Below are 26,303 nucleotides of genomic sequence, written 5' to 3' on the forward strand. Positions count from 1 at the left end.
TTTAGTGCAACCAGGACAGGGATGCAAAGAACAGAGACAAGCACGACCGCTCGTGTTTGTCTCTTTTTCTTTGTGTCCCTGTCCTGGTTGCGCTAAAATTGTGTATAATTTGTCACAAATCCAACCAGCCCAACATCTAACTCTTTTAAAGTATATTATATTGACAGTGCTGTTTGCTATGGCTCTACCACTTTCTGTAGATAGCTTAAAAATTTCTCTCAAAAAAGGGACTTTTTCAGGCCCATATTGCGCGAAGTGGTCTAGCAATCACACACCAAACCTTTTCTGACCACCGAGGCAGTAGCCTGTATAAACAATTCGTTCAATATCTGAGTGACTATAATGATGCTTGAAGTCAAGGTTACTGCTCTGCAACTGAAATAATGAAATCGTTATATTGGACACCTGCTACTTAAACTACCAGCTGCTTGTTGTTGCTTTTTGTGTTTTTCGTCATTCATGGGTGACCATCTATTTTTATTTCCTTCAGCAGTTACGAAACAGAATGCTGTGTGGTTTGGGGCAGCTAGGTTTTCAACATGGAAGGTATGAAAAAAACAGCACGACACGGAAGCCACACTATAGTCAAATACAACACAAGAAAAAAAGCGGCACTGCACTTCCCCTCAAATGACCCTCCCCCCCCCCCCACACACACACACAAGCCAATGGTGTCGACCAATTTTCATTGCGCCGCGGCCAATCCGAATAAGTCATTGTTGACTGCCTTCCATCTGCCACTTCCTGCGATGACATTGAGGGAATGTCACCTAGAGCGTCTGTAGCCTCATTGAGTCATGCACGAGGTGGATCAGCAGGTCGTTTACTCGGTTATCTCCAGCCTCCAGGTAAAACGTGCACATACCTTAACGATGGCTGCTTCAGCGGCAGAGAAATCCTCATCTTTTAGATGCCACTTGCGACACGACTCAAACAGTCGTGGTGAAGTCGGCAATTCTGCAGTGCCAGCATTTGTGCACATTATTTTTGGTCCCACATGAACTTGAAATCCATGTCGCACGAGAAGCATCAAATACTACAAAGGACTGCCAACTGGTGTCGGCCCAATTTTTGTATTCGTTTCAACAGGTTCAGTGCTTTCAAGGTGTCTTGAAAATGGCGGACACAGTTCACCAATGCTTGCCCCCAAGTGTCCTTATTCTTGAAGAAAGGTCCTCAAATGGCTGGGCGTGCTGTCTTGCATCATAAAACCTGGTGCTGATCGGCTTTGAGAGGCCACCTTGTCGAACACCCCCCCAGTCCACGAACTGCAAAGGTAGCGGTGCAAGTGGGCTGCTACGAGGGCGTCTCCACTGCTGTGGCAGCTCGGTGCACGCTACCTCTGGTGGAGGTTCCTTATAGCCATTGCTCTTAAGTAGCAACACTAGCTTTAATGCGGCTACACTGTGGCTACAGACTCCACAAGCACCAGCTGGGCAATCGCATCTTGCAGACGCCACTGATCCACAGCTTTTCAAAGTGAAGCACACCTCATAGGGCTTTGATGCCTTCTTCTGGCTCCGAAAACAAGTGCACTTCACATACACCTCGTCAGGCCTGCAAAAAAATGGGAAGTGTTCATGTCAACCATTTAGAGGAATTTTTGACCACTGCATACTGATATCAGTTTTTTGTACACTTTCCATTATAGCTCCATGCAGCCTATTTGGTGAACTATAGACATGCCAAACAATTACATTCGCTGAAACTGCATTACGATGACATGTGGAGCTCACAATATATTGTTTTTTTTTATTATTTCAGGTACTAGTATCCTATAGTGCTCCTGGTACTCTTGTATGGCAGCAACATGAATATACGTTTGTAGCGAGAGCCTCGTTCGCCAGACAGCATGAAACATGCTCTGAGCGTGCAGGTTCACCACAGACTTGATTCTCGACAAAGGAAAACTAATTCTAAAGGATGTGCGGAGTCAAAGAGAGAGGTATATATATCTCAAAGGGCAAAGCGGGTCGCCTTCTCGCTTGAAATGAGAACTCTTGGGAATGACGCCGTTCGCGCGCTTTCGAGAGTTTCGTCTGCTTTGGCCGCGTCTCCTGCGCTCGCGCTTGGCCCTCAAAAGTGCTCTGGTCACTCAATATTAGCAATTGGCTGCGACGACCTGAGCGGAGAGGAAGATATAGCGGCAATGTGCACCGCGGCCGTACAAGCGGCATGCCAGCCAGTCTGGATGCAGGCCGCTAGCGTCAGAAAATGCGCTAGTATGGTGTTTGTTCGCGTTCATACCATGCTCTGGGAAGTCGAAATTCAAAAATAAATCAGTTTTGAGGGTCGCTGGCGAATACCGAGCTGCTGGATACAAGAAAATTTCTTCTCATAGCTGCTTTGCTGCTGTTGCCCAAAGCGGCTCGATCGCCTGGCGTCTGTTTCTCCGCTACTGAAGGCGTCGCGGAAATCGAGAATATTTTTTTATTATCATGAGACGGGGTTCACAATAAAGGCGTAACGAAAGTAGCATCTTGGTTACAGCGCTGGTCAGTTCCGAAACGCCCTCAGCTGCGGCATCTATGTGAAACCGGCTAGGTTTAGTGACGACTACGGCAGCTCGGCGCACCCGCGAGCGGCGCGTTGCCGAAAGCTCGGCTCGCTCGCTGATTGGTTCAGCGGTTTGCGACTCGCAGTCGCGAGGCTGCAAAATCGAGCAGCGAGCGACTGGCCCGCGACCGTCGCTTTTCGAGCAACGCGACCTTTTGCGACTGTCGCTTTTCGACCAAAACAGTCGCGCGACCTCTGCGACACTCAAGTGTGAATGGGCCCTTACCGAACACACGGCACCGGCGTGTCGCGTCGCTTCCCCCTTGCTTCCTCTACACGCTTGTTCCAAGAGAACAGAGAGCAGCCCACGCAGCACGCTGCAGTCATTGGCGCAGAACACTGTACAGACACAGGCTTGTCTAGAGCGCCCGAACTGAGGCCCGCGAAGCAAGAGATGAGAAATTTAAAAACAGGCGTTTTCACGGGTAATCCCAGCACGCAATCGCTGCAGCATAGCCAAACAAAGCATAAAAACAAAAGTGCAGTTCTCACACAAAGCAGCTGCGTTAAGATTTCTAGTTACTTGTGTAGCACACCGATCCTGAGCTCTCTAGACCAGCGTGCACACATCAACACGGCTTCAGACAACATCAAGTACGAGGTCGCGTTCGTATCGCATTTTCGCCCAACATGACGCCCGAGTTCAAGTCTGTGCATTAAACGTTGTTAAACAGGCTACGCTTATATTGTTCCTAGTGAGGAGACATATATGCAGTGGTTAGCAACTAAATTTAAACGCGTTCTCTGCCACTGACGTGCAGCGCGGACGCACTTCAGTGGTATGCACGGACGCAGCAGAAGCCCCGAGAACGCGAATTTTTGCAAGTCCGCAGGAGAGGCACTAATACTGTACCTCTGCAGGATGGCACGGCAACGCGCACAGTCGACGGATCGCAGTAAGTCTCGCATACCAGCTTGTAGCTTCGCTGAGAGGTGCGGCCGTACGGACCACGCACACCGTGGGCATCACAATAGGAGTCCAAAAGCCTTTCCGAAAATCCGCCCGGGATGATGGCCAAGTCCTTCGACCACTGCAAATTTTCCGCCATCGCTTTCACAAATGGAACCAAAGTATTGCAGACGCAACAAGGTGGAAACTGGTGCAAAGGCTGAGCAGAGCACCTGTGCTACAGTGTACTAGAAGAGGGTTCTAGTACACTAGCCATGCACCCTTCCCCTGGCAACACGACTCAACTGGCACATAAACTTCTGGATCAGTATCTGTGTACAGCCCAAGACCCCCGCGGATGGGCGTACTCTTATGCATGCGGAGAGAACACGGAGCCAGATCCAGCTCTGTGTTCCTTTCAAGCTCCATGATCTGCGGGCTGCTTTTGCCAAAATGAAAGGGGGCACTACGCCAGGAAGGGATAAGGTCACCGTCAAGCTTTTGACGAACCTCCCCGACTTGGCATACGAGCCCCTCCTCGACTACTCCAATGCGATTTAGCGCGGGACCCCCCCCCCCCCCCCCCCGCCAATCGACTGGAAAATGGCTGTGGTCACTTTTATTCCTAAAGCAGGCAAACCAATTGACACAGATAACCTCCGCCCCATCTCTCAAACCTCCTGTTTGGCCAAACTAATTGGGACGATGGTGCGGGATCTGTTATCTGCCTATCTTGAACATAAAGATGTCTTTGCGAGCACCATGTTCGGATTCCTCCCGCACAGATCCGCACAGGATGTCCTCCTGCAACTCAATCGGGAAGTGTCCACCCCCTCGAATGCCCCCAAAATGATCGGGAAATACTCGCCTTTGATCTTAATTTGACAGTGTAACGCACGAGATCATACTCACTAACCTAAACCAGACCGGCTGTGGCCTCAACACCCATTCCAATACATACGCCAATTTCTAATCGCTCGTCAATCCTTCATCAGCATCCAAAATAGGGAGCATGGTCCTTACCTAGTGGGCACGCGGGGAACCCCTCAAGGCCCGGTACTTTCCCCGCAGCTCTTCTATGATGCACCTGCCGGCCCAGCTGGGTGGTGTCGTCGGCGTGCAGCACGCCCTGTACGCCGATGACATCACTCTGTGGGCCACGCAGGGCAGCACAGAGGACGTTGAAACAAGCCTGCACACAGCGGCGACGATAGTAGCCCGCTACGCGCGCCGCTGCGGTGTTCAATGTTGCCCTCAAAAATCGTAATTTGTGCACCTCCTCACAAAAGTGCACAACTAAAATCTCTCTTTCTCTTCAGAGTGGTACCATACGCGAAACTGATGAGGTACGGGTACTCGGACTCTACATCCACAAACACAGACGGCCAGACGATACATTGGCCAAACTCCGTAAAGTGGGGGACCAGGTGGGCTGCATGGTCCGCCGGGTTTCCAACAAACGCGGTGGGTTACGAAGTAAGGATGCCTTGCGGCTGGCAAATTCCTTCGTAACCAGTTGAATTCTTTATTTGACTCTTTATCTCCACTTACAGAAACAAGAAGAGAATGCCCTTGAGGTCATCCTTCGCAAAACAGACGTGCCCTTGACCTCCCCATCACTATGTCAAACAGCCGGCTTATGGTACTTGGGGTGATGAATACTTTCAGGGACCTCCGGGAGGCGCAAGTCACAATGCAGCACACGCGCTTGTCGCTAACGGAGTCGAGTCGGCGCCTTCTTGCTCGACTCCATATCCAACACACCACTCCCATGGAAGACAGCTTTCACATCGCAGAGCTGTGGAGACCCGCCCTCCATGGGCGACCTCTTCCATTCAACATGTCACACGAAGACCATATTGGTCGGCGCCTGGCACGAGCGGAAGCCCTAGCCCGACATTATGGCAACAAAAAAGGTGTATACTAACTACGTGCACGCCTCCAGCCCTCACCACGGGGGATGGTACATGGTCGCGGTAGTTCACAACAGCAACACAGATAACGGCCTCACCTTCACAGCCCGCAGTCCAACACAGGCAGAAGAGGTCGCGATTGCTCTCACGGCCTCACATTCCGACTCAAAATACATATTCACCGACTCGCGAGGGTTCTGTCGGAACGTGGAACAAGGCTGCACTCCCTTCCTAGCACATCGAATATACCTAAATTGCCTACGGGATACGGGCCCATTCACCGTTACCTTATATGGGTCCCAGCTCGTCAAGGGTTCCCAGGAAACGAGGCAGCAGACGCAGCCGCCCGCGCGCTCTGTCACCGGGCTGTTTTCTCCTCCCCACCTGATCAGGAACCCGATTCTAATCCGGTCTGCACCTTCAAAGTTCTTACAACCTACTATCAACGCAGTCATCGCCATTAACCTCGCCCCTGTAAAGGCCTCAAGAAGGCGGATGAACGGCTCCTTCTCCGCCGCCTTCTCACCAATACATTGCTGTGCCCGGCAGCACTAAAACATTTACAACCCTCTAACGGCAGCTGCCAACACTGGAGCGGTGTCTTCTGAGTCCTGACACCTGTCACATGGTGTGGGCCTGCCCCTCTGACCCAGATATTCCCCTCATTCCCAAGCCAACAAGCGAGGACTGGGAGGCGACCCTGCTCGGCTGCCACTGCTTACGGGCCCAACAAACCTTAGCAGGGCGCGCCCGGGCGGCGGCCGCCGCCACTGACCTTGTGTCACCTAGTGCTTGTAAGGATCGGTCCCTTACGGGCTGATCCAAACATACCTCCTGTCGCATCCTAACAAATGTTTTCACCACCACTAAGGGAGTCAGTTATGCGCCTTTGTTCCCTCAAAATCATCGGAGTCTAGAACGCTGTCGACGCTAACGCCAATGAGCACAAATAACGCCGATGGTCTATAGCTTCAGTGGCGCATTTCTGCTACAACGCTGTGAATGCCAACGCATGCAAAGCACAAATGTCACTACTGCCACGTAGCTTAAAGCGCGACTGAGGTGTCCACGTCAAAATCTTATTAATGCCTCTTTACTTTGTATTTGACCTTGAATTGACCTTGAGGTGCCTGGGGTAGCATGTGGTACGACACCATAGTTATACCATAGCTTTGTCTTGTTTTGACCTCTGGCTCACTTGAAGGTCAAAACCGCAAGCACCGCAAAATCGTTACAATGTAGCATAGTGAAGCTTTCGCTTCAAAATTCAAGAATGATTAGCGAATGCGAAATCAATGAAGAGCGTTAGCTAAGTTGTTTTCACCAAAGGTTTCGAGAAATTCGGATACCAACGTCTACATCACGAAAGGACGATTCGTTTGGTGAGCCTCTGTGCATTCCTCGAACAGACGGGCTTGACGTCCAGTCTGTTCTCCGCCAGGCAGTGCCGCGCAGTGGCCGATTGCTCCGCGTGTGATACCTTGAACTACCAACAGCTCGACGCCACACGCCAGCTTCAGTGTATGTACATAGTGTTATGCGCGTGTGATTTCTCTTCTTTTATCGACTCAACATGCGTGCAACCTGCATATATGTAATTTTGTGTAAGTAGTGTATTTGCGTATGTTACCTCTCCCCCTATCCTTTCTTACTGTCACCTCACCTCCTTTGTTTAATTTCGCCATTCTGGCTGCTTCCCTTTATTTCCGCTGCCCGAGCTCAGGTGCATCCGGAGCGATGGCGGATGCCGTGGATAACAAAAATATTTTCCCTGCTTTTATTTCTACATTTATTTTTATTTCTGATTATACACTGCTACTACTGGTACCACCCGCATCCCTCTGCGACCACTGTTTCGCCCGCCACGGCCCTCTGAAAGTTGCCCCCAATTACTGTTTCGAGGACAAAAATCCTCGGTACGAATCCCTCACACGCAACTCCACTAACAACTCAACCAGCAAAATTTTCCGCTGAAACGGGCCGATTTGTCTGCCACCACGCCGAACCCTCTGCGCCAAACGGGTGGGCCACAATTTTGTCACCCATGGCGACTCCACAAAGCACTGGTCTCGGCACCCGCTCAGATGTTATGTAAGCGGCACGCCGGCAGGGGGGGAAACCAGTTGCCATGCCCGACGACTGACCGCGAGCGGTTACGTGACGGGGATCACGTTTCGCTGACGAGTTTTCCGGCCGCCATCCTGAAGTCTCAGACGGATAAGAAACGTTCGAATGCGAGTAGTGAGAGCTGTCTCTCTTAAAATTATAAAATATACCGGACAACATACAAAAAGAAAAATTAAGGAAGGGGAAAGGCTTTCGCCATTCCGCTGATAAGGAGACTTCATTGCAAATGATTTTTTTTTATCGCAGTGCCCGTTCCAAATGAAAGGGCAGACGTCCGAAAATTCCCTGGAACAGTGTAATCCTTCGTCTCGATACGCGAGCAACCGTCCGGCAGCAAGCAGCTGCGAGCTGCTAGTAAAACCAAAAAAGGACTGCAGGCTGCCGAGGCCACCTTGTCGACTCATCGTGTTGGCTGCTGCTCGCGCGAAACCCGAGAGCAGAGCAGGCTTCCAGACGGACACCCCTAGGCGAGCGAAATGGACGCGCTTTACTCGGACCACTACGTGACTCATGTCACGTGACGCCGCCATGCATTTGAGCCAGCGGCGCCAGCGTCATAGTTAGCTCTGTCCGCGTCTGTATGCAGACACCGCCCGACGCGCTGGCGCGTTTTGCGTTTCGCCGCTTGCCTTCGTCGACACGCGGCTCGCCAGACACCGAACTCGCCGTTGCCATGGAGATGCCTAAGAGCAATGGTTCGTTTTCTCACCGTGCCGGACTCGGCGCTGCTGCTTGCGTTGCGTCACGGCTGGCATCTGTAAGCTTCAGCTCCATGAGTGGCCCTGGCGACTTGTGTACAGTCATCAGACTCGTCGCTGCCGCAGAGTGCCTTTGTGGTGGCCGACGTTGCAACGTTTCACAGCGATGCTATTCGGCTAGTGAGGCATTGCAGCATGGTCCGCGTACGCGTCTTGCGTGTTCGTTTTGCCGTGATTGCATTGGTCTGCAGTACAGCCTGACTTTGGTGTCCGACGTTGTTCTGTGAATGCTCTACGGTGCAAGACGTAACTTTGCGGTAGCAAGTTCGTTTGCAGCGCTGCAGTACACCGCTCGCTGTCGAGCTGCGGCTACGTGGACTTGTGCCGCGTTCTCAACGATGGAATTCACGCCCTGACTGCGCTGAGCACCACGACATGTTCTCATTGAATTTGTAAGGAGAGAAATTGAGGCTGCATTAGTGGAATGCGGAACCTCCCAGGAACACTGTGTGGTGTTCGACTGGAGTGCTGTGTCTTGTCGCCGACTTTTGGGCAACATGTTCTACCGAAAGGTGAGAAAGTTTCTACACATCCTGGTACAAGGTGCATGGTACGCTGTGTTGGGCTAATTGCCTGTGCTGTTTCTTGCTGTTAAGCGCAGAAAATAATTGGCCGCAGTGACTCCTGTCACGTGACGGGATTCATTGCAACAGATGTATTTCGGCGTAAATTGCTACGCAATTACGCTTGATGTCTCGATTGTGCGCTGTTCGCATTTTCTCGACCAGTATGAACACTGGACAGCGTAGCTTATACCCCTGTCACACGGGCACTTTCGATCCTCATTGAGTCAATGCTCATCGAACTCAATGTAGATCGACGGTTGTCACACGGCCACTTTCAAGCGCAATCGGGCTCGATCCTGCTTGACTCGATGCCGATTCCTCAAGAGTGCTTGAGGTTCCAAGCACAATCGAAAACACTCTCGCTCTCATGAAGCTATAAAAATAAACACAAGTTAAGAAAACCAAACCACAATTGTTGTCGTAATTGATTAAAATGTAATACAGAACATTTTTCTGGTACTATGCCTGCTTATATGCAAACATTTGAAAATAATCTCTACACCACGCTCCAAGATTCGCCGTCAGTGTAACCAAAGATGGCGTCCTCCTGCTCGTCGGCGCGGAAACTGTGGAGCGAGCGCGAGGCAGCCGCTCTCATCGACTGCTGGCAGAACCGCCTAAATAATTTTCGGCGCCAGAAGAGAAACGCCGCAGTCTATGCAGAAATCGCGGAGGCGTTGCGGGCCCTCGGGTTGCATCGCACAGCAGCAGAGGTGCGCCACAAAAACCTGGCGCAGATACTATAGAGGCTAGAAGGTTTGATACAGATACGCAATGTACCGATTTGGCTGCTGCTGCCCCCGACTGCACAGTGTTGCCGGACATCGCCATGTTATGGCTGTCGGCGGAACATTTGGCGCCACCTAACACACATGAGAGAAACTTCTCAATGAGCATTGAAAATGGCCGTGTAGCACGGGATGTTTCGAGTGTGCTCGAAAATCTCGATGCAGATCGAGCTCAATGAGGATCAAAAGTGCCCGTGTGACAGGGGTATTAGACTCTCAGGCATACGGCGGCGTTTCACACAGTTGATAGGATAATCAGCAACTATTCGCTAAAACATTTCGCATTCTCCTGCCGAACGCGCGCGTTTCAATACCGCACGGAGCTGTATGCCGGTGTTTATTGCAATTCAGGATATTTTGAGTGCTAATGCGTTGACCATTTATTCCTTCCTTCGGAAATACGAAACGGACCTGTTTTCGTTGGAACTAACTCGGGAACATTTTTTTCTGGTATCTGACCTTGCTTTTCTGCGTTGCCATTATCTTGCACGCATTGAGAAGCATGCATTCGTACCGTTGATCTGAAGCAGGTGTTCTTGTTCCTCGGAACCGAAGAGCGAGTTTCAAAGGACGGTGTCGATTAAGCTATCGAGTTCTGAATGGACCGCGACGGATATCATGCTCCTCCGCGTATATGGAGCGCTGCTCTTGATCGCAGGCTGGAATAAACCAAAGTCAGTACCCAGATATTCCCACTCAAGTCCTCTCACCTAACGGTCTGGGCATCTGCGAGAAACGACCCACTGTCTGGTACATTTCTGTTAGGATCAGTTCTGACGACGGTTAATTCTCATGGCGGTTTTTATGCGCGCTAGGTTGCGAGGTGAGGTTGGATGGACACTTCCGAGGCGTACACGCGAAGCGCCTACGCGCACGAGCGTCTGGAAAACCGGTCTGCGCGAGGCGCGAGCAGGGGCGAGATTACGTAACTGCGAATTGGGAAAATTGTCAAAAACTTGTCACAAAGGTGTCAATAAGCCTCGCTCCTATTGGTCGGTCGTGGCCGGCGGCAATTTTGCATTTTTGCGTCATGGGCGGCTGCAGATGACGTCGCGGATGTGGCAGAAGTGATGACTCTGCACAGCTAATTATGCAGCCGCTATTTGACAGTTTTTTGTCACAGTTTTGAGGCCGTCAATTTGACCGTTGCCTTTGTGACAGAAAATGGCGGCGGTGTACGCGGCGATAAGACTGAGGCGGCTGCGCTGGCGCGAGCAACGGCGAAGGAGGGCGCGCGAAGACGCGTTTAATTTGCCGGACGAGCTGTTTCGACGCCTTTTTCGACTGGAGATGCGGACTGTGGAGTGGCTTTGCGACGGACTGTCCGATGAACTGGGATGTTTGCGTGCGAGTGCGCTGTCGGTGCGGCGGCAGGTATGTGGACTGCGGTTCTTTGCCACGGGCGGCTTTCGGGCTGCCGTTGGTGCTGAGGCGTACCGTCTTTATCAAAAGTAACCGATCAGCCGTAACGGCCGGCGGAGCGAGCTGGCTACCGAGCGGCGGCGCTGCGGCCGCTGGCGCTGGCCCTTGCGCTCTGGTTGCGAGCGTAAACTGGCTGACGGAAGGCTGCGCCCTCGCCCTCCTCCTTTGGATGATAAAAAGTAAGTGGGTAGCATGCGCGGCGTGCCAGTTCGCGCCTTTCGAGCGCTGTGGATCTGAAGGAGTGCGTTGCGCAAGCTTAGCTCGCTCAACGCTCCTTCCGGGTTGGGCCGTGAAGCCACGCTCTTTGCTAGAAAAGCTCACCCATGATTTTCTTTTCTGAACGTTTCGAGTGTCGGCAAACTAAGAAGGGGAACGCATCTCGAAAACTCAATGCACTATACCAAGGCTCCGTTTTTTTCTGTCGTGAATGTTTTTGCGGCTGGATGAGAGAAAAATGAGGCTCGCTTTCCAATTGTTTCTAATGCACCTATAGCTACATTTTGTACTTCTCGCATCCTGGTTGCGTAGCAAATTGTGAAATGCTTTCTTTCTGCGGTGGTAGTTACCTTCTTGCATTGGCTGCCGGTAATATCTTCGTTTCAGAAGCGAACTACAAGAAACGCTGTCACTCACATTTCGAACAGACTAGACTCTTGGTCACAACTGCGTGGCGCTGTTTACGAGGACATCATGTCCCGAACCTGACAAATGTATGCGCTGAAAACAATTAATTCCGGCAAACGGCTTTAGGACTCTGCAAACAACTTTTGTGTTGATAGCTTTTGACTAGACACCGGCTTAGTAGTTCAGCGCCCACTGGGAGAGTGGTGTCATCAGGGACCTTTTAAATTAAGACACCCCGGATACAACCTTCAAGTGCGACACAAGATCGATATGGGAGCCACCGCGTTCCTCCCTGCCAAACTTTCTGGTCGTGATATGGCGAGTATTGTGCAGGATGTTGAAAGGAAATGGAGAACCAATATTTTTGCCGGCACCCTTCGTAATAGTATTTCTGTTGGGATTGCTCGTTTGGAGGCATTTACATTTCTCGCGCACTATTTTCCAAGGTATTAGGGGCCAATGCGCTCTGCACTAAAATTTCCTGCTATTCATTCGACGTCAGCTCACAGCAAAGTGGGCTGTCGTCCGGGCATAGTCGGAGGCATCTGAGGAGCGATACAACGATGGCAGCCTTTCTTTACAGATCGAAGCTCGGCCACATAACCAGGTTTATGTTAGAGATAAGGGGGACAATCCTGTGCCTTCTTTCCTGGATATATAATCACGTAGTTGCCTGGAAATTTCTGTAATTGAAGCGAGAAACTGCTGCCGGTCCTAAAACCCGTCTGTACGAAGCAAACATTGGCACAGCCATAGGCGTGGACGATGTTGAGCAAGTATTGTTGTGCTATTGGGCAAACACGACGAGGACGAAGTGTTTTCGTGCTGGGATTCGCTCGTCCAAGCTGCCTGGCTGCGCCGGTGTCAGCTTTTTCCATGTAAATAATACAGCCTCGCTTTGGTGCTACTATCTTTACGAAGAAATATTCATGCAAGCCTTATCGCATTTCAGAAAGGAGCAATTATCATATCGTGAGCATGATGTAAAAAAGAACAAAATGTACTTCGAGTTTTCTCACTAAAATGTGGAATGAAAAATAAAGTAGTTTCGTCGAAGGAGTTTTATTATTCCCTGAAGAAAATAAGGCAATTTCTCAGTACTGTTATGACTTGTGTGCGTCTTGTTCTGTTGTTAAATTTCTGTGTATAGAGTGAATTGTTTAAAATCGATTAAATATCACATCGGTCTCCCAAACGTTGCATAATACTGAATGCTTAATTTTACGTATAATCCCGAAAGAAATTCTCTGTATCACGAAGGGTGCCGACAAAAATATTGGTTCTCTATTTCCTTTCAACATCCTGCACAATACTCGCCATATCGCGACCAGAAAGTTTGGCAGGGAGGAACGCGGTGGCTCCCATATCAATCTTGTGCCGCACTTGAAGGTTGTATCCGGGGTGTCTTTAAAATGTCCCTGATGACACCACTCTCCCAGTGGGCGCTGAGCTACTAAGCCGGTGTCTAGTCAAAAGCTATCATCACACAAGTAGTTTGCAGAGTCCTAAAGCCGTTTGCCGGAATTAATTGTTTTCAGTGCATACATTTGTCAGGTTCGGGACATGATGTTCTCGTAAACAGTGCCACGCAGTTGTGACCATGAGTCTAGTCTGTTCGAAATGTGAGTGACAGCGTTTCTTGTAGTTCGCTTCTGAAACGAAGGTATTACCGGCAGCCAATGCAAGGTAACTACCACCGCAGAAAGAAAGCATTTCACAATTTGTTACGCAACCAGGATGCGAGAAGTACAAAATGTAGCTATAGGTGCATTGGAAACAATTGGAAAGCGAGCCTCATTTTTCTCTCATCCAGCCGCAAAAACATTCACGACAGAAAAAAATGGAGCCTTGGTATAATGCATTCAGTTTTTGAGATGCGTTCCCCTATAGTTTGCCGGCACTCGAAACGTTCAGAAAAGAAAATCATGGCTGAGCTTTTCTAGCAAAGAGCGTGGCTTCACGGCCCAACCCGGAAGGAGCGTTGAGCGAGCTAAGCTTGCGCAGCGCACTCCTTCAGATCCACAGCGCTCGAAAGGCGCGAACTGGCGCGCCGCGCATGCTACCCACTTACTTTTTATCATCCAAAGAAGGAGGGTGAGGGCGCAGCCTTACATCAGCCAGTTTACGCTCGCAACCAGAGCGCAAGGGCCAGCGCCAGCGGCCCTCATCGTTGCTCATTTCTTATTTTATATTATTTATTTCTTATTGCTTATTTCCTATTTCTGGGCGCCGCCCTGCTGTAATTGGCCGATTCCTCGTTGAGGCACGCGGTGACGTCTCATAGTGTCGTCATTTTGACGTCACTGTCAACTCCTGACAGAATTTGTCACAGTTGCATAATCGCCCCAGGGCGCAGATATCTGACAATAGACAGTTTTAGCTGTGCGTACGCAAGTGCGTGCGTTACACTGTCCGCTCCGAAGTATAGTTTTAGCTGGCCGAGCCGTAGCGTCCTTCAGGCGCACGTAGCGCCATCTAGTGATAAGACGTCAAAGCGCATCAACGCTCGGTTGAAGAAAATTTCATCCGTGATTACTGATAACTAGTGTGAGTGCATTGTGCGCCTTTTTTTTGTTCCAAGAAAAACTATGCAAACCAAAGAAAATGTAACTGGCTAAAAGCCAGACAACTGCTTCGCCAGGTGTCGTTGCTACGAGGAAAGCACACTGCATATAGTTAGGCCTAGGAGCTTGAAAATCACCAAATAATCTGAAAAAAACGGGCTAGTTATCGCTTATACCGCTGCGTGTGGGCAAGAGTAGGCGAATTAAAAGCGAACCGCTACCATTTGAGCGATCGATTGCGTCGGAGAATCCAGCGGCGACATGTATTTATTCCGAAGCGGGCCAGCAGGGCGCCGCCATCTTGTCAAAAGTTAGCGTACGCAAGCCACGCAAGTGCCGCAATGCAAAGTCCGCTGGCTAGACGCAGGGTTTGCGCTTGCGTTCTGCGCGTGCGCACTACCGTCCCCGCAAACTCCTTGCGTACGCTAAGCCGTTGCGTACGCACAGCTAAAACTGTCTAATGTCAGGTATTTGCGCCCCGGCGCGTGCGCGCGCCGGAAAGAGCTTGCCGGTTTCTGACCGATGTGTACCAATGAGAGCGCAGCTCTCCCAACATCTGGTACGGACTTTTTCGCGCCCTTTCTTCGGTTTCGCTTGGTTCACCTATGGCTGCGGCGATGTCTGAGGTTATAAATAACGAACTACTCATTGCTGCTGTAGAGAGGCGGCGGTCGCTTTGGCTGGCAAGCGACAGACTGCATACAAATAAGAACGTGAAAGCAGCACTTTGGAGAGAAGTGGCGGAGGATGTACTACCGGGAGCACCAGGTAGGCATACAATTTGCTCATGATGAGCACTTCATGGTTGGAATGTGCTTGAAACTTTTCACGTTACAATTGTGCAGAAAGCGTGGACCTTGTACAAAAGCGCTGGAAATCACTGCGCGACAAATTCCGCCGCCTGTACACGGCACGTCAGTTGGGGCGGAAGAGCGGTGCTGGCGCGGACGACATCGAGGCCACGGACTTCGTGTGGGCACATTACGAGCAGCTGTTGTTCCTCAGGAACACGATGTTCACCAGGCCGTAAGTTCATCAATATTTTTATTCCCATAACGAGCTGTTCGCTTTAAAAAACACAAGCAGTGCCGTCGTTTGCCGTGGCAGGAACGCTGCATGCGTGAAGCAAGTGCTATTTTACCTGATGCCATTACATCCGAAGCGAACGTGTTCTTGATGCAGGACTTGTTGCAAGAAAATGGGGCATATTCTGTGGCAAAGCTGCTGCCTGCAGCTGAGCATGCTGCTGGCAATTGCTCCAGGTCATAAATCCAACGCAAAGTGTAGTGCAAATGCTCCCAACACAACCACCCTGCTGCTCCTTGCGCCGCTGAGCAGGCAGAACGCCGAGCCGCCGTGACACTGGCGGGTGCTACCGATAGGTGTATGAACATCAGGCACTTTAAAAAGTACGCAGACTTACTATGCTGTCTTAATTTCTCAGTAATGTGTATTCTTAAACAGGCATTTTAAGCAAACATCTTCTGTTGCTTACTGGGCTTTTCATGCAACTTGAATGCCACTGATGTCCACACATTAAAAATGAAATCTCGGCATTTATTTCAGCCACGAGAGTGTTGGCAGATTACAACGTAACGGGTGGAATTTTTGCGGTTATTGGATGAATTCTTCCTTTCCATGTTTGCTTTTTTATAAGTTATGATGTATTATTTTCATCCCCAGGTGAAAATCTGTTAATTTGATTGTTTTCTAATGGTTTCATCTGGTCCCAGAAGGAAGCGTTCTGGTTAGCTGCTGGTTGAAATAGCCCCTGTAGGGCACCAACTAGTTTTTGGCTTTAAGCTACTGGTCCCAAAAGGAAGCCTCTGGTTTGCTGCTGGTTGGAATGGTCCCTGTTGGGAGCTTCTGGTTCTGAAGTGGGATCTACTGGCTCCTACTGAACTTTTTGTTGTCGGATTTACAGCTTTTTCTGTTGTATATGTTGTAATGGTGTTCCTCAACGCACAAAATTTTTCATCAAAATTTCTTCCCGAGGTTTTCTGCTATACATTGCAAAAGTACTGCTTAAATTTAATGAGAAAACTATGTTTATTAACTAGCCGTTCCCCGCTAAAACCTGTAGGATGCCCTTAATAAGGGAGTATTTATGCATGAGCACATAGTAAGTTTCAACCAATGTGAGTGTTTCTTTCTCATATAGGTTATGTGTATTGCCATGCTTTGTTGTTGGCCTTGTTGGCACTCAATTGTTACGATTAAAGCTGCGTGTTCTCACTATATGCAGATCTGCGTGGTCCTGCAGGGCAACACATTTTAGTGTAGGTTTCTTTTGTTGTCCTGAATTTTTGTTGTGTTTATTGTCATTAGGCAACTCTTTTAAGCATTTTGTAACTTGTCAGAAAAGAGATGAAATCTAAAGACATATTACATGGATGGTTTATCGAAGTAAATGTTCGCGCTATCAACAGTTACTGGTTACAATAAAGAAGCCCATTTGGACATTTTCACCGCAGTCCTATCTCACACTTGTAGATACATGTAAAGATCGTACCTGCAGCTCATGCCATTCTATTTAAAAGGATACCCTGTTGCCCAGATTCCTGTTCATGATCAGGAATGCCAGGTGGCGGAAATAAATGCACAGATTTCATTTTTATTTGTAGTTATTATGTGGTTGTGGGAATTAACATGCCAACCAATTGTATTGAAACAGTTCCCTCGCCATGAAATGCACATGGCAGGCCGTGTGGATACGTTCAGCCTAACAAGCGCTGAAAATATGTTTGAGGACATATCAGCTCCATTATTAATGAAGAAAATGTGACAATTGGGAATCCGCAACGACACTTTTATGATGCAATGATCACAGCTTGACTCTTGGCTGCTTAAGCAGTAAGTGTTGATCACGTTCAAAATATCACAAAGCAGCATGACCAGAAATAAGGTCAACACGTTCAGTTTTACTTGCCTGTACACTTCAAATACAAAGCCCTCAAAGTGAAATACTGTTAAAATGAAGAGGTAGCATATGAGTTAAGACCAAGAAACAGCAAATGGCACTGTAACATACAATATATATTGCGCACTGAAAGAAAATAACACCGCTTTGCATTCACTGGAAGCATTTAACACATCTAATATGTGACTCCAACACACTGGCTCAACATACTGTGTGCACCCTGAAGGCCTCATGAAGGTTCCATGGTTATGCATATTCATCTAGGGTAATTGGATGCTTTATGTGTACAAAAAGAACACTGTTTGCAATGTGCTTTGTGCATTGCAGATAAAATGGGTGTTTTTATCATGTGCACTGTCACAGCTAAGACCTACGTGAGATTCCATATCACCAAACAAGAGACTAGGCACAAGTGCTCTTTCCGTCCTTGTTTCGCGCTATGGAACGACACGTGAATTACCCACTAGCCTGAACCCTCACACTTCTAAGCTAAGGATCATAGGCAATGTTACCAGCGGTTCACCATTATTCACTGAAACACTCACTGCTTAATCAATCAGACAGGAATGCCATGTTAAAGTGCAGATTTCCTGCAACTATACAGATACTGTATAGATAAGCCAAGGAGCTGCATAATATGCTTAATGTGTGAGACTACTAAGTGCCGTCAATGAACCTGCATATTTTATTTTCCATACAATGTCCACCAACTCCACACATATAGTTCTTTGGGTCACCACTATGCATATGTAACTCCCATGTATCAGATTTTGTTTCATATAACTTCCAGTTGGCAGGAACGTCTTCCTGCAGCCAAGCAGTTGAAAAATGGCAGCACTTTTGCACTAACTGCACACCAAAACCTCAGAAGGCAGCACAAACCGTCACCTTCATACTACTATTATGGTAGTCTTCATGAAGAGGTGAGTAGTAGTAATGCATAGGAAAAGCAGCCAAAAGATGAAGCGGTGTCATGCACGAAACCAAAAATTTGGGCACATAAGTAGACAAATGGCTTAGAGCAATATAAAAATTCCACAATGTATTCAGGACTTTACAAAATAAAAATGCAAAAAGCTAGGATGTACAAGACAGTATGCTCAAAAAAGGATATGCAAGACAAGAGGGAACAAAATATGAGGATGCCTCAGTATGTACAGCTGTCATGAGCCAGAATAGGGTCATTCCATTCTGAAAAGATCATTGCATGACCTCAAAATGATGAATGGAAGTAAAAAGGCTCGTTAAGCGTATATCGAAACATCCTTGCGAACAGTGACTTGAAACACGCAACCTCATTGTGCATATACATGTACACTCTCATATACAGGACCTCAGGAAACTACAGGCAGCAATCCAGGGAGCCAGGTCCAAACGGCGTGCCAGGGGCAAGCAGTACGCTGGCGTACCAGCACAACAGTGCCCCAGAGCCATCAGAGACCATCATTGAGTTGGAGGAGTGGTGCCTGGACTGCATCGCAGGTGTCACTCGTGTGCGAGGTGTTGACTGACGAGCAACTGCCATCACACGAGTCGCCTGTGTCGAGCCAGACGGTGCCATCCTTCCAGGCACCTGTTGGCTTGCTGGAACAAGAGGCATCAGTGCTGCAGTCATCAGCACCTTCACAGAACAAGCGAAAGAGAAGAGAATGTGCTGATGATACTCTGGCTGAGCACGTTGGAAAACTCAGATGCACGGCAGACCTGTGAGGGAGATGACGAGTACGACCTCTTTTGTCTTTCAATGGCCAAAATGATGAAGTTCGTGAACAAGAATCAGCAGATTTACTTGCGCGTCAAGATGCTACAAGTTTTTAATGAATTTACTTTGGAATGAAGTTGCACTGTTTGGCGTCATCTTTTTGGCGGCTCTAGAATATACTTAAAATGTGGCACCAAAATAGTAACATTTATGCCACAATGTGAAATTGCGATGCGCGAGAGATTTTGGTCAGGAACATCTGCTTGGTTATGTGAATGACACAGGCTATGGGATTCACGAGTATACACAATTTCTTTACCCTAAGGAAAAAATTTGTAACAGGCACTACAGAGGCTGTGCTTCTGATTGCCCAAGCACATTATGCGCGCAGAGGTGTCTTGCGCAAGCCCCATAAAATCGCCGGTGTGCACAAATTTCACTCTCGACGCTGTGAGTTTAGCACTTGCCAAGCTTGTGCGTTTTATCTGAGACACATCGCCATTGCCCAAATATATATTTTGACAGTAGCCCCGCTCTTGTTTGCCCTGAGCGTTCGTTATACTAGTGACCATTATATGTGGGCCTGACTGTACTTCTTTCCTGTCAGTGCAGTGCTGCACGTGTTCGTTCCTGAATACATAGGGCCACGAACAGCTTCATGCATGGCCAAAGCTAACGTACTAAGAAGTTCCTATGCATTTCTCTTAAACACTAGAGTACGTTACCTTCACTGTCTAGGATGACACTGCTGGTCTTGCACCCTGCTCAACTGCCTCCTTTTATATTCCCGGCTGCTGCCACTGCCAGGGAACTTCACCAGCCTTGCTGCAGAAGTACGCTGCAAACTGCTCCCTGGCCGCGGCAGCATCAGTGTGGTGTTACTGACTCTCCACACAGATCTCCCCCAACACCCATTGCTTGCCTCGCTGCCATTACCCTTCCACAACATTCCCAGACATGTCTTCCCTTTCTCTCAAGGTCTGCGACTGTGGATTTCAGATGGTCAGGAAGTTGTGGAGGATGCAGGCAGCCTTGACAATGTAGTCCACATTACTCGGGTGCAGAGGGATAGTGCGTAGTAGGATGCGCCACCTGGCCACTGTAATTCCGAAGGCGCTATCAGCACAGCGTCTGGGGAAAAAAACGATAACACTCAACAAACAAAGGTTGTGGCATATCCAGTGCATTTAACGAACACATGCATGGGTATACAGATACAATGGAATTCAATTTGTCCAGACCTGCTTGTTTTGAGCTTTCCATTTATTCAAGCTGTCTTTTCCGTGTTGTAAATATAGAGTGTATTGAGAAAGCTTGCAATAATTCAATGTCAGTATAATTCCAACATTTGTTGCAGTTACTTTCATATTCTCTGTTTTGAATTAAGACTGTGTTCTACCACCATCTTGCACCGACAACTTGGCAACCGTGATTAAATAATGCCACATCATACCGTGCTCTGCTTAACTGGTAGTTGAAGATTCTCTTGATTGTCTAGCTGCCTAGATGGATAAGGGCACATAAAGCCAACTCGAAGCTGGAAGGCTTCGTCGCCCACGAAAGTGAATGGAGTAGTCTCTTGCGTCCCAGGTAGTCTTCCAATTCTTGGAATGTCCAGGCGTCCCTCACTAAGGTCACACCCGAAGTCACTTTTTTTCAGTGTGCCGCTATCACTAAGCCGGCCTCCAGCACCGACATCCACAAAGATGTACTTGCATTCACTGTCGACGACAGCCATGAACCCAACAGAGTATGTGCCCTGAAATGAAAATCGTAGCACAGAGAATTAGCACAGGTGGCAGCACACCTAGTCTGAAATGTTCAGTGTGGCAATGACAAGGCATGACTGGATGCTATACAGCATGGTACAGTAAAATCTCATAAGAGACACTTATAAGGGTCATGCGAGAATGGTTTGGTTGGTTCCCCTGTTTTCCATGTTAAAAACTATGCACACAAGAGAGACCTGGTTACTGTATGTCGTTTCACCCATAGCAAGCAATCCTGTGAAGCCTAAGGAAAAAGTGCGTCCGCCACGAAACTATATTAGATGCTGTTGGGCACTCAAGTGTTCGGGCTCTCTAGCATTACTGTAATGCTCACTGAATGTGAACTACCTTTAGGTCATGGACAGCCTCTGCGAATAGGTACGCTAGCTTTGGCAGCGTTGCCTGCTGTGTATGAAATGGAGTTTAAGGAACTCATGTATGACTTGTCCAATTATGTGTTGCTCCAAATGTGTATACAAGAATCATGTAGTCAATGCCAGTTCATTTAGACATGATATTTCATAACTTATCTAAATGTATGTAGCGTACTGAACGTGCAAAATTTTACCTTGGAGTTGTTGAACTTGCTCGCAGAGTTTGGAGGGCAGACGATGGCCACGTGCTTGCTGTTAACCGCTCCCAGGCAGTTCGGAAACTGCCATCGCAGGGCAAAATCCCTGGCAATTCCTTCCCACTGCGCCTTTGTAGGTGCCTGCAAGCAGTCAGCAGCAATTTGAGTGAGATAGACAGCGGGAACATTGAAAAATGTTACATGACCAAAAGCCAACATCCAATGACAGACATGTGGAATATTCAATGCATTTAATTCAATTCAATGCATTTATTTCAACTCGAGGTTGAAGGCCCCCAGGCGTAAAAGCTGTTCTACGACAGCTTGAAAGGTGCCTGGGGGCCCATACAAGGCAGCAGTGGTTACAAACTAAATTACTGTGTAAGTACATATCTTCAAACAATCATTCGATCAACTATACAGTACAATTAACAAAACAATCGTTGTTAATGAGAATTTCAGGGGATCTGCGTTCGGCCTCAATTCTTCCTGAACATCAGAAAACATAGCGGAATGGACATGCAATACAAAGTTAGCATGATTATTGTAGACAGGTTGTTTAGTAGGTTACAAAATACTGTCGCAGTTGTTTTTTACTGTAGGTCTCGAAATATACATCCTTCTTTTCATAATCATTCAGAATAAATGGAAGTAGGTACTGTAGGGACTGACAGAGATAATCGGTACGGCGGTATGGTACAAACCATCTGTCACAACTGCGAGTACGACCATCGCTTTTTTGTTTACGTAAACTTGCGGTGTTCTTTAAAAACGTTTGAAGGGCATTATTTGCGTAAAAGAAAGTGTGCAGTAAACGAAATTCTAGATAATGTTTTGCTTTTATTATTTTATACCTCACAAACAATTCTTTTGTAATACTTTCCCTATTAAGTTCCTTTTAGTGCAAGAGCACTACTTCACGACGAATCCTAAAAATCCCGAGGGTACTATGAAGCCTGTTGAAAAGCCTCTTTAAGCTCACAACATGAAAAACTGCCACATGCAGGGTACACCTCTGAGAGACAACCAGCGCCAACTCTCATAGCAGAGTGGAAGAATATTGCAAAGGCCTACCTCACCTGCATGAAATGATCTTTCATTCGTTCCCAAATGGCCCGACATGTTTCGTGGATGCATCGCCATGCTGTCTCGATGCCCACGCGGAACGCAAGAGCAACATTGCAGATACCTTGCTCTAAAGTCAGATAGCTAGAAAACAGAAAAACTGTCAACACATGACGTAACCTTGTCTTGCACCTCCGTTTTTCATGTGTTTTCGATTCCGCCAGCGTCTCAATTTTATATGCAGCTTTTGTAGAGGTACGGCAGGGAAAGTCATTTCATGATGTGAATCTCCTATATTCTAGAAATGCTAGATTACAGGTTTACCACTTCCATGCATTCAAATTTTGCCCGTGTCTCATTTGTTCTACTGCACTGCTTCTGTTACCTTACTGTTTATCTGTAGTGACGCTCTTCACTAGCTTTATTTTGTTCCTTTTCAGTTCACTTTCGTCATATTTGGACTGTCCTTGGCGGCATTTCCTTCCTTTCTTTTCTTTTTATGTCCTCGGGTGCTACATCCCTGCCTTCCTGTGCCGTGTACCTGCATTGCTAGGGGTTCCATACTTTTTTGGCCACGTCTTAACCATTTTGATTTTGTTCTCGTTTTTCCAGTTGTGACTTATTGCTTTATCTGACCATTTTTTTCGTCGCATTTTTCAGAATATGTTTTTGAGCATTTAGCGCTGTTTCATTTGCCTTAATTGGTTTCAGCTCTGTAAGCAACAGCTGCTCCTGTCTCTCTCGCACTTTCATTTTTATTTTTTGAGGGGACCATTGCAAGGCTTAAAGGGTAGCATGTTCATTTTGCCAAACTATCACACAACTATGTGCTGAAATGCTTCTCGGAATGTAGAACTCAAGCTGTACAAATCTCAATGCAATTGCCAGTCGCTCGCCTGGCTCCAGGCGCTCTCTCACAACGTGCTTCCGTGTGAGGTCTGGCAAAACAAATCTCAGCACTTCATCAAACAGCACTGGAGTCATCCGGAAAAACTTTCGGAAAAGTTCATGGTCACCTTCATGCATGCGATGCATCTGTAGAGGCAAAATATGTGGTTTTGTTATGCCAACTAGCAAAACCCAGACAGCATGACTGCAATACACTGTGATGCGCTATTACAGCACACCTATTGTGGGTGGTTTCTGTGTCTGAATGAAGCAGTCTTGTTGTGTACAGCGTCTTTGAAGCCTTCAGGGTCAAAGATTTTGGTTTCAGCCGCACAATGGAGATATCACGATGCTATTAAAGTCCATAGGGCCTTGAAATGCTAGGTTTCATCTGATTGGAGAGAAGCTTACTTGAATGCTTCACAAGAAGCATTCCAGGGACATTGATTGCACAAGTGAATGTTGTGGCCTGACGGTGTGTGCACATTATTTATGCCAGCTGTGGTATTGAAGTGGTTTTCAAAGCTGTATCTCATCAATGTCAGTGCTGCCCATCTGCCTCACTAGCTTTATTATTTCAAAGTTGCATCTCTGCAATGCAGGCACTACACTTCTGCACGAGCAGTGCAGAAGCAGCCAATTTTTCATGCCCTTTGGTTCTCCTGACACTGTTTTGCAATAGCGATGTGCTCTGGAGACCACCGAGAGGAGCCCCAACTTTCGAAGACCGCGCTTATTTGTCAGTTGCCTATGTTCGAATACACTGACGTCAAACTCCTTTGCCTTTTTTATGTGATCTCTGTTGGCAACAAACAACTTTGGAGTGTACTTCATCCGAGTTGCTTCACATCTTCATCGGTGAATGATAGTTGGCCTCCAAGTGGAACTCAATGCTTTCAAGAGTGTATATATATATGTATATATATATATATATATATATATATACATATATATATATATATATATATATATATATATATATATATATATATATATATATATATATATACTAAGTGTCTAGCATTCAGTTCGCATAGAACATGACTGCAATTTTAGTCCCATCAAACACAGCAATTACCGGCACTGCAGTTCCACCTGTACCAAAGCCTCCATTCCTTTTTGGCACTAACTACCCTCTCCCACCCACTCCCGCTGTTGAATGTCACTTATGTTAACGGTATGTGTGGACAGCACTACTGAATGTTAAAACATGTATGATCGCGTATTGGTAGCTGGCTTTTTTTCATAACCATTACAGTTCAAATCCAAGCAGTTATGTTGTTTCAATTTGGGTTCGTTGTCAGAGTGGCAGTTGCTGTTCATTTGGGACATAGGTACAACAGCGGGGAACTTTTCTTTTTGACAGTGCACATACGACAATGTACCTGCTGCTAGAATCCCGTCCGCACGTACCACTGCACAGCACCACAAAATGTAGCAATATTTGCTGTTGCGTGGCATTAACTTGTTAGCTAGATTACGTCCGCTGTCGTTAGGAAACCTATAAGTGACTGCACTGTGTAGACGCAATCAAACCATTGATGAAATAGCCCCATGTTACAAAGCATTCATCCCGCGACTCCGCGAAAACAGCTGCCATCAGCTGTGTTGCAGCTGCTGCGTTCTGCAGCTCGACTGCCGCCTGTTGCAGTGCAGCTGCTGCATCAACCATGGAGACGGTATGTGCAGCTGCGGCAGCAACTGCTGCTGCCTGGCTCTGCCAAGAAAAGGACCTTCAATTGCAATCTTCTACTGTGAATTTCGGAAAAGGGCTGCTCGTTTCACTTCTATGATAGGCATATATGCTGAGATATGCAGGACCAATTCCCGCAAGACATGGTCGTTCACACGTCAATCTGGCATGTTCAACGGATAATGCTCATGCATTATGTTATAGTTGTGTCAAAATTAGGTGTTTTGTCTGCACATACCTGACTGTTGCTCTCAATGAGCCTTTCCAGTGTGCTGAGTAGCCGCTGGTGGAATTGCGTCCTGACGGTTTCGGGCCTCCGCCAGGTCAGCGGTACGCCGCGTTTCCACCAGCTGCTGTTCCACAGCTTCGTCTTCCGCGCGCCTGCGCATTCTTGGCGGGCGTCCACCATGCTGGCCTGTGCCTGGCTGTGGCTGCTGGGGGCTGTCAGAGGGTAACCTGCAATCATTCAATGCAGCACTCTGTACAGTAAGCAAACTGATATGTACAATGTTTGACAGCACTATGGACGCAAATGCAGGTTCACAGCCCCATACAAAAGCAGATGCTGTTAGTGATGTAACGAACGCACCATTGTAGCAACATAAACGATGGGCGCGAGATTTGCCAACCAAGAGGTGTCAGCACAATCACCACTGCACAGGGACAAAACTTGCACGAGCAGCAAATGCGCTTCCCCAGCACCACACTGTTGACGCTGCTGCTGTCGTCTGTATGAAATCGTTACAACACAACTGCTGAGTGGACAGCTTCATTAAAGCGTGTGGTGCATCGCTGTAAAATACATGCCTACTTCATCCGAGGCGGAACGAGGACAAACACATCCTTAGGAACAGAACGAAACCATTCCAAACAAATCTTTCATTTGCAACCTCCACTTTCTGCGTTCAAACTACATCAAACTTACACATGAGCTCAACGTTGTGCACATCTCGCAAGCCGTACAGGCGATTGGTGAAATGGTTTACGTACCTACTGACGACTGCACTGCTGACAGTGCAGCTGCTGCTGGTGGGGGGGGGGGGCAGTAAGTGCTGTTGCTGCTGCTGCTAGGGGTGGCGGTGATGGTGCTGCTCGTGGGGGGGGGGTGGCGCTGCTGCTGCAGCTGCTCCTGCAAGACGCTGGGGCTGCAAGAAAGTAAACCACCGCACGCTTATACTTGAGTGTCCCGAAGTTCACCTTGCAGGTGCATTGTTTACAGCACATGAGCCTGTGAAACAGTCAACAATATCTCATTGCCATTAAGTAGGAGACGGTGAAATTGTCTATAACCTCACTATGATTATCACAGCAAACCCACCTGTGGCCTGACAGTAGGGAAATGGTCGGTCCCCACACCCTCGGCGCTGGCCAGCCCCAGCAGGTTTATCACGCGCCTTCCGGAACCCGGCAGCTGGCCACCTCCCCTACGATGGAGTGCGGAAAGGTGCTTTATTTTTAATGCGGCATTCGATGGACTAACAGTGTTGA

At 48.0% G+C, this 26,303-nt stretch overlaps 1 protein-coding gene across 1 annotated transcript; it reads left to right on the forward strand.

The window, feature by feature from the left end:
- The first annotated feature begins 14,729 nt into the window (after positions 1 to 14,729).
- On the forward strand, positions 14,730 to 18,706 carry LOC144123810 (uncharacterized). The gene is made up of 3 exons (XM_077656554.1): positions 14,730 to 14,766; positions 15,053 to 15,233; positions 18,458 to 18,706. The coding sequence occupies exons 1-3, from the start codon at positions 14,730 to 14,732 to the stop codon at positions 18,636 to 18,638; spliced, it is 399 nt and encodes a 132-aa protein (XP_077512680.1). The 3' UTR covers positions 18,639 to 18,706.
- Positions 18,707 to 26,303: the final 7,597 nt, after the last annotated feature.

Source organism: Amblyomma americanum, chromosome 3 (genome assembly GCF_052857255.1).
Source record: "Amblyomma americanum isolate KBUSLIRL-KWMA chromosome 3, ASM5285725v1, whole genome shotgun sequence".
Classification (NCBI taxonomy): Eukaryota; Metazoa; Arthropoda; class Arachnida; order Ixodida; family Ixodidae; genus Amblyomma; species Amblyomma americanum.